At 37.9% G+C, this 9892-nt stretch overlaps 1 protein-coding gene across 1 annotated transcript; it reads right to left on the reverse strand.

Moving 5' to 3' along the window:
* Nucleotides 1-1558: 1558 nt before the first annotated feature.
* Nucleotides 1559-6152, reverse strand: LOC141817031 (uncharacterized; the record flags this gene model as incomplete). Its single annotated transcript, XM_074704730.1, has 4 exons — nt 5563-6152; nt 2349-3660; nt 2201-2239; nt 1559-2129 (listed from the first exon to the last, which is right to left on the reverse strand). Coding segments are annotated over exons 1-4 (2512 nt in total), but the record flags the coding sequence as incomplete, so codon positions are not given.
* Between the last annotated feature and the right edge of the window lie 3740 nt (nt 6153-9892).

The raw sequence follows: 9892 nt of genomic DNA on the forward strand, positions 1-9892 counted from the left end.
CCTGACTTCAACTTAGCCCCTCTCGCCCATCTTCAGTACTAAAGGACAATCAAGCGTGCAAACTCTGCCAAAAGATTAGGACAGTTATTAGATTTTCAGACCTGATCCCCTAGATCTTCTCGTGTTTGTATCTACAGCCGAAAGATGAGAATAATCAGCTCTATCAAGCCACGAAGTGGTTAGAAATTGTCAGAGATTGTTCCCTTAATAATGTATTATTAGCTCATTTGTCAGTAAATCATAGAATTTGCCTTTTTAAGACATTACATCAGTCTGCTCCCCTGATAGAAGAATGCTCCCTTCAGCTAATATATAAACTTCTCGCAGGTATGAAGAACTCTCTCTCGAATTCTCTTCAACTTCACATACTGCTTTTTCTTGATTCTTCATTTCTTCTTGCTGGTTTGAGCGTCGGAGTGGCCTGTCGGGAATCCCAGTGCCTCGCTGACCCCTTCGCTCGGCTCTTTCTTTTCTCAAGTTCCTTCGCCAGCAGGACCAGCAAAGTTTGAGGTGGTATCTTATTGACTGGTGGCTTGACCATCTATGACATCCAGCCGGAACACAAAGTATGTAGTCAAATTTGTATAATATAAATACCCTACCATGCATGCTTAGAACCGTTCTTTCATTCTTATTAATTTTGGATGATTAAACACATGAAGAACACAGCTAGTTTATTAGAAATTAAGTGCTTCAAACTATCAGCAAGGATATCTAAAGATCAAATGATACATTTTTTTTTCTTTCTTTATGATCAAATTGAAATATTTATAAGCCGAATTTTGCTACGAATATATACAAATTTTAGCACTAAACAAATGGAAGAAGAAACAAAATAGTGAAACCAATCAACTTCAGTAATTCAATCACCTACAGCAACCAACAATTAATGACATCGAACAGAAAGTGAGCCAAGTCCATTTATAATATCAAAAATAGAAGGAAAATTCGTTCCATAAAATAAAACAAGAATTCAGGTTTTCAGGGTTAACCCTTCATTCATCATCAGGGGCGGAGCCAGGATTTTTACCAAGGGGGGGCCATTTTTTAACATCGCATTGTCACACTAATAAAATAAATTTTGAATTAACTAAGAAATAAGTTACATTCAACGCAATCTAAGTTGCGCTCTTCGCTTTTTCATAGACTCAAATTCATCTATGACAGAATTGACATCAAAACTGCGAGCAATATCTTTCTCAATATACATTATCAAAGAACTTGATAAGAAATCATCTTCCATTTTGTTCCGCAACCTATTCTTCACAATTTTCATTGCAGAAAATGCACGCTCTGATGTTGCAGTAGAAACTGGTAGAGTCAAAATAAGTCGAATCAATTTGTCAAGAAGAGAATAACTTTCTGATTTTCCTGTCTTCGATAAGACCTGATACAAAATTATGTGCATATTAGTTAGCAATGACTAACCTTCAATAAAAAAATATTATTTTTTATATAAAAAAACATACCTGGCATAATTCAGAAATAGTTGAGATATCCTTAAAGTTCACATTTTTCTGAATTTCTATTTCAAAAAGCTCCAATTGATATCTCAAACGCGTTCTTTCTTGATTTGTAAAATCTTCTGGATAGAACTTTTCAGCTAATCGGCAAATTTCATGAATATCAAATGATTCATAGCCATTTTTCGGATGAAGTGCTAAACTGAGCTTGAGTAATTCCATCATCTCTTCATTGAATCGGATCTTCATCTCTTGTAATATACTGTCTATTGTGCCAATAAAAATTTCAACCCGATAATAATGCTCTGATGTAACTGAATCAGCCTTTCGTGGACGACCTTTACTCGACAATCGTCGATCATTCATGTCAGGGACATTCACATCATGCTTCTCACAGAATTTCTTCACATTTTCTAACAACTCATTCCAACCTTTTTCTCGAAAATTTTCAAGGTTTTCTTTGGTATTTGCTACTAACTCAGTAGCATTCAAGATATCTTGAGATTTCTGCTGTAGCAATCTGCATAGCTCGTCTGCTCTTCCCAATAATTCTATCATAAAATGCAAGATGAATATAAACTCAAAAGACATCATTACCTCACAAGCTCCTCTAGCTGATGATCTTGATGATACATAACATTTTTCTTCTCCTATGTCTTCCAACACCTGAAGAACTGGATCAAACATTTCAAATAGACTGTGTAGAGATTTTAAATGAGAACTCCAACGTGTGTCACCTGGACGTTGAATACTTCCAATCTGATTCTTTCCCCTTCCTGTTTCAAGCTCACCACTAACAATCAATTTCTCAATTTGAAATGCTCTAGCAACTTGCAATTGATCATGACGTTTCGAAGAAGAAACTAAATTAATAATCAAAGTCACATAGGAAAAGAAGTTCTCAACAGGTATGAGACTTTTAGCTGTTGCCACCAAAACTAATTGCAGCCTATGAGCAAAACAATGAATATAATATGCATAATGACATTCCTCCAAAAACAAAGCTTGTAAACCATTCCACTCCCCACGCATGTTACTAGCACCATCATATCCTTGTCCTCGAATATTCTGTGTACTAAGATTATGATGAGCGAGAACCTTGCATATTTCTTCCTTCAATGTCAAAGCTTTAGTATCCTTTACATGAACAATGTCAAAAAATCTTTCCCGAACAAAACCCTCTCTGTCAACAAATCTCAAAATAATGCACATTTGTTCCCTAGCAGATTCATCTCGAGATTCATCCACAATGAGACAGTATTTTTCATCACCAATCTCAGAACGTATAAATCTTTGAATTTTGCTTTCATAGAGGGACAATATCTCTTTCTGAATTGCAGGAGAAGTATAAGTTGCATTTTGAGGAGCATTTTCAAGAACAACAGAAGCAACATCATCATTAAAGGCAGTCGTATGCTTTATAATCTCCAAAAAGTTACCTCTATTATATGAATCAATACTCTCATCATGACCTCTGAATGCAATACCTTGAAATGCACATAATTTGGCAACTTCAATTGAAACTTTAAGCCTTAATCGATTCTTCACAACTAACTCTTGAGACTGCCGATCCATATTCATGTCTATATGCTGCAATGAATTCATCAAATCATGACATTTGCCAACAGCCACCCTGTGCAAAGAGTTAGGTGTCTTTCCCACATGAGACAAAAAAGCACAATCATTTCCAGCATTTACTTTTTTCCAAGACTTGAATCCACCGACAACAAATGTACTTGTCGAATCTGGGTTGGAAAAAAGGAAGCACGGAAGACAAAATGCTGCATTTTCTGTAGGAGAATATTCTAGCCAATCCTTAAATGATTCATACCAAGAAGTTAAAAACTTTCTACCTTTACCCTTGAATACAGGAGGAGCAACTTGATAAGGACCAGCTCTCAAATATAATCGTCGAATTTCATCTCTTTTTTCCACTGGATATTTCCATATCATTTGACGTTTACCAGGATCTCTTTCAATTTGAGAATCATCAAGTGATGCATTATCTACCCTCGGACACTTCTTTGGAGGAGAATCAGATTGATTAACTTGACCATCTTGATTATTCAACAGTTCACCACCTTTATCAGCCATCACCGGATTACCATCAACATGTGTAGAAGAATTAATATTTGTCTCCCCATCAAGATTTCTTTTTTTCAAATAAGAATCAATCTTTCTATTGCTCATCACGTCCCTATAAATTAAAAAACAATAAAAGTTCAATAAAATATTAGAGTAAAAATATCAACAAATTTTTATAATTTATCAAAAATAAAACTGAATACATAGATCATAGTAACACAAGTAACACTACTAAAGTTTAAAATAATAAATTAAAAAACTAAATAAATTATCCAAAATAATTTGGCAACTCGTGAGTGAGGAGAGAAGAAAATACAAAAACTAACAGATGTTTTTTGTCTTCTCTTCGGTTCGGACTGCCCAAATTGAAACAAAGTGATTTTCCCTACAAAACAATAATAGACTAAATTGAAATAATCGGAAAGCCCAGAAATCGAAATAATCCAGATAATTGCCACAAGAAAAGAATACTGAATCCTTCAAAGTTTAACAAAATATCCAACCTAAGTTGAAATCAATCAAAATATATAATATATAATTGATGAAAGGGAGAGGATGGATTGATTTAACTTTAAAAGAAGTGCAAAGAGAAGAGAAAACCTGTCAGTGTCCACAGCTTTTGGTGGGGGAGGAAGTTCGGCCGATAAGAGAGAATGGAGAAGAAAAATAATCAGTTTTGTATTTATTCCTATGGTTAATGGTAGAAGCCCTAGAATAAGAATAGACCCAGTCTTTCCAGCCCACTACATAAAACAAGCCCATGAGATAATAATTTTTTTCTTAATAAAACTTGCACATTTTTTCAAAGGGCAGGGGGGGCTATTCGATTGACCACCCCCAGGCGCCCCCCCTGTAGCTCCGCCCCTGTTGTTGCGTGATTTCCGGAATAAGGCTTCTCTCGACTCGATCGTCATCGATCATTGGCTAGTACTGAAAACGATGACGCGACTCATGGCTTCCGAAGCTATCCGAACAAGAGCTTGGCGTGGATCACCAGTAGAGGCGGGATTCTGACGAGGACCGCTCGATTGATTCAACACCATTCAAACATCATCCGAGAGGTACGGTTTAGAATAATTTATTATTTAAAAAATTTTAAAAATCCTGTCATGCCTTGTACTTGTTATTTCCTACTTATGTATACATGTGTTATTTAATAATTAGCTATAATTATTTCTATATATTTCCGTTGTGCACGTTTTCGAAAACATGAGAGCATGCGCATTGCACCAAGACGATCCCAACATCTCTAGATTATCAAATAGTTAATCTTATAGGTTTTGTGAGATGATTTTTTAGTTTTTTCTTTATTAATTAAATGTTCAGGTATCTATTATTTGATTAGCCTTGAGTTAGATTCAAGTTTAATCGTTCGACTTTCTAAACGTACATTTCAAGAAACAGTTTCCAGGCAGTGGTAAGGCACAGGGGCCTTTTTGGGTATCGGAATAACGACCACTTTGTAAGACAAAACTGATTCAGGAAATTATAAGTTTAGCTAGTCTACGGAGAAACTTTGGTCTAATTAGTCTAGGATGTGGTGAGGTAGCTTCGGCTAGTTCAACCTGGCTAAACAGACCAAGTAAAGTACTCTTTACCCCACTTGACTACTTCAACAAAGTTTACCTAACGTACTATCATCTCGTCCCACCCTGGTATGATGTTGGGCAAGAGTTAATCAAACATTCGTCCTTATCTAGCCTAGGTTATTCTAATGCAGAAAAGTAAATAACATAATAATGCAAGCAATCATTTACGGGTTTTGGATCCCCCTGGATCATGACCCTTGTTAGGTCGGATCAAATGTATTTGATCTTTGGAGACCCAGAATTGGTTCGTTCAAATTGGGTTTATCAATTTGGACTTGGAAACCCATGTTTGAACTCTAAGTTTCTTTGATTTGTGAGGTATGTGCAATAATGTCATGAATGTCTTATTTTTAGATTTAAGTCTAATGTCCGATCGATTGTATCCAGCCTTTTGGGTTCCAAGTATCATGTCAAGATACTTAGACCCAGACGTGAATTTTTCAAGCGACCGTTTGAGATTGTCAACTTGAAGCTTTAATTGAGAATTTTCCTTCTCAAGTTGGATTTGAGTCGAATCCTCAATTAGAGTGGCCTTGGTTGATGACTCAGAATTGACTTTCTCCTTAAAGAATATTATCTCCTCTTGGAGTGATTCAACTAAAGCATTTGACTTTGCTAACTTTTTAGATAAGCTAATGATAATTGAATACAACTGTTCGCGACTTACAGCGGTGTGGGAACCTTTAGAAATATATGCGGATCCGTGGCTTGTACTCGTGTCGGTGTCCGATTCGCTATCGTTTTTGGTTGGTTCATCCCTTACTGGAAGCGCGAGGAAACTCATCGTTGGTTCTTCGTCCGAATCCTCTGACGAAAATTCATCCCAGGTTGCCTTTAGCGCCTTCTTTTTGGATTTGCAATCCTTCTTTTGACTTGGGCACTCGGCCTTGAAGTGACCCTTTTTGTTGCACCCATAACATTTGAGCTCTGTTTTATCGGTTGAAGATGGATTGTTCGTCTTGTTTACCAACTTCTTCACTTCCGACTTCTTGGCTCTGCGCTTTCTTCGGATCATCTTTTGTACAAGGTTCACCAGCTCCGTTGTGATTTCGTCGTTACTTTTAGAGTCCGATGAATCCGAGTCTTCTACCACCTTCTTCGATTTCTTTTTTTTATTTGTACTTGCAAGAAGAGTAATACCTTTCTCTTTCACTTTGGCATTAGTTTGTTCATGTAATTCAAATTCAGTGAATAATTCATCTAGTTTAATTTTTGAAAGGTCCCTGGAGATCTTGTAAGCATCCACCATAGATGCCCACAAAGTGTTCCTAAGGAACGCTTTCAGCGCGTACCTTATAATATCCCAATTTTCTACCGGTTGGCCAATTGCGTGTAGACTGTTGAGTATGTCCTGGATTCTGGCATGCAGCGCGCTTGCTGACTCCCCATCCATCATCCGAATATTGTAAAGCTTGTTCATCAGGAGGTCTCTTTTACTGACTATTGTGTCCGAGGTACCTTCATGTAGTTCAATCAACTTGTTCCACAAGTCTTTCACACTGATGAAAGGTCTGACCCAGTTCAGTTCCTCCTTGGTCAGTCCGCATTGCAGGGTTTGTGTGATTTTTACATCTGCCTCAATTTTTCTTCTCGTGGTTGTATTCCACTTCTCGTAAGTTTGTGGTAGACCGTCATTGTCAGTCGGGATTGTGAATCTCGTCTAAATGACTATCCACATATCCACTTGTGTCTTAAAGTGGTACTCTATCCTACCTTTCTAGTAGGTAAAGTCCTCCCCTGAGAACAAAGATGACCTTATGGTGCTAAAGCCTTCCTAGTGAGCCATTAATTTAGCACACATAAAGACAAGCAAAAATAACGTTCTAAGACTTGGTCTTGAATTAGTAATGCAGGATAAAAAGATAAAGTAAATTTTAAAAAATTTAAAAAACTTTTAAAAATTTAAAATTGATTTTGGAAAAACTTTCTCAATCAGTGGTTGTACTAGATTCGAGAATCCCGCTCTGATACCAACTGTAGGATCGAATAAGCGCTTGAGGGGGTGAATAGCGTTATCTTTTAGCCGTTTTTCCTCGATTTTGAAACCTGTCAATTGTACTCGTTTGTAAATCAAAGTAAGTAATTTGCAGCAGAAATGATAAAAACCAACATAAGACAAACACACAAAAACACATTTTATTTTTACTTGGTTCACAGTCAATGGTTGCTACTCCAAGACCCACGATCTTTGATCGTTTTCGTATGAGCAATCCACTTTTGAACTTTTTCTTACGGAAAAGAGATGTAACAATTACAAAAGCCAATACGATAAAAACTCGTATCGTAATTAAACAATACAATAATGTAAACCATTACCCAAGACCGGAGATGAAGACGTTGCTCTTTTCGACGCAACTATGGTGTTACGACGGCTGCTCAGGTATTCCTTCTCGCTCAGGATACCGTCGACTCGCTCTTGAATATCTTGAATTGATGTTTCGAACCCTCTGTTTGATGTGCTTTTATAAGGCCTTCCAGTCACCTAGATTCTCATTCTGGGCGACTCCACATAGATCGCCGATCCGCCATCTTCGCAACTGACTCGGCTTTCCAGTCATCTGGATTCCCCTTCCAGTCGACTCCATGCTGACGTGGAGGATATGGATGGACTTCGACTTTCGCTGTGATTATTCGAACTTGAGTCGCCCGGATTCCACCTTCGAGGCGCCTGGACCGTCCAGTCGACTGGATTCCGGATAGAGTCACCCGGAGTCAAAATCCTTATCTCTTCAATCTGCATTACAAGTTAATCCCAAAATACAAAATAACAGATTGGATAACAGTTCAAAGAACTGTTAATTGGTCTTAACTTCAGGTTTCCAGTGAAATCTTGGGTTAGACTGACGCCTAGAGTTCCACTCCGGGAATGTGTCTTTACCCACTCCATTCGAAAGAATTTACCTGAGTTGCCAATAGACTTGTTGGACTTCCTGCTTAGTGACAACCCTAGATTTGCTATGCAATGTCACGAGTAGGGTTGCAAATTAGAATTTATAATTTATCGAAAACCCATAATAAATTCAAATAAATGAAGTATAGGGGCCTCGAGTCGTATTTTTCCAAGGACTAGTAGACAATTGCGTGAATTGAGCTTTCGAAGTCGTTCTTTTTGGGTTTTTCAGATATAAATGGGTTTTGGGATTTTGGAAATGAAATATGAACTCAAATCAGTAAATGACTTTAAAACCCTAATGCAAAACTTGAAACAGCATGTAACCATAAGGACTAAGGAAAGAAACCAAACTAAACTATTGAGACAAATTGATGTTCAATTAACAAGCCTAACTTGCACTTCATCTATCCTAATTCACTTAACAAATAGCTAAAGCCAAAACTTAAACCTATCAAACCTAAAGAAGCTGATATGTTAAAACAAAATGGCACGGAACAGCAAACTTTGGCACGAACAGTGAATTTTCAAAAACCGCAATCAGCAGGAATTTGAAGCTAACCAACTAGATTCAATCCAAAATAACTAGACTTGCATTAACCATATGAACTGAATTCAAAAGTGGGTAAATCTGTTAACTACAATGAGAATTAGCAATTAAAGAATCGAAAATTCAGAAACAAGACAATGCAGTATCAGAAAACAGTAAATCGCATCCTCTTCTCCCCATTTCCTTCGATTCTCCTCATCCCGGCGTCACTCGAGCTGCTGAATCCACATGTGGGTTCAATGATCCTCAAGAAACTTCAATTTCAGTCTCTGGTATGGTTTCCTTGCAACTAGATGCTGCTCCAACCGAAGAAACCCTCTTCGGACAGAAACAAAACATCGGCGCAGGCTGTGAGTTGGCAAAACTGGATTCCGGGCTCCTTCCTTGCTCCGATTGGCTTTCTGATGCTTTAGGATTGCTCGCCGTACCTCGGAGAACCCCTCCTATGGAACTCGACGCCTGATTTTGCAGCCGATGGCCGGAGCACGAAGAAACCGAAGTTGGCGCCGCCGGAAGAACCCCCGCCGACGAGCCTCCTCCAGCTGCCGGATTCCACCCAAAGACACGGATTCGAACTCCTCTTGGATCAAGGATGATGATGGAATTGAATTGGGAGGATGGGTCGTCGCCGTCTGGTACGTCGCCGAGCAGAGCAGTGACCGCGCGAAGACGATGAACAGTGTCGGCGAGACACTGTTCATCGGGTAAAGTTGAAGTTTAAATACCGCTGATTAAGTGATTAATCTCAGCCGTCCATCTCTGATTCAACGGTGCACACTTGATCTAGGCTTTAGGGCAGTCTAGGGTTTCCAAAAAAATCAGGGATTTTGATCGGGCTCGATCCGAGTCGTGTCCTCCATGTTGGCTTGATCGATTTGGCAATTTTGACTTGAGTTGACCACGATTTAGCTCGAGTAGGGTCCAATTTAGCCCTAAAATCAATAAAAATCCATTTAATGCCAAAAAATCACCATTAAATCACAAAAATTATATCAAGCCTCAAATTATGCAATATGGGACAAATATGGTCAAATCGATTCAATAAATGATCATTTTCATGTAAAAGCCCAAGAATAAATCGATTTAAAATTAATAAAATCCTAATTCATCAAATTCCCCCACACTTACCCTTGAGCGTCCCGCTCAAGTCAACAAACTAAACTAGGATTGTACCCCCCTAGATCATCCTTAATCATGATTTGAAACAATTAAAAGAAAATTATCTAAGCTTGTAAAGTCTCAAAAGCTTAAATCCATGGATTAGACTTGTATTTAGTTAACCGCATAGTAAGTTTCACCCTTCTTGACTAATTGA

Source organism: Curcuma longa, unplaced genomic scaffold (genome assembly GCF_044706935.1).
Source record: "Curcuma longa cultivar G26 ecotype Majalengka, Jawa Barat unplaced genomic scaffold, ITB_CL_G26_1.1 contig_19094, whole genome shotgun sequence".
NCBI lineage: Eukaryota > Viridiplantae > Streptophyta > Magnoliopsida > Zingiberales > Zingiberaceae > Curcuma > Curcuma longa.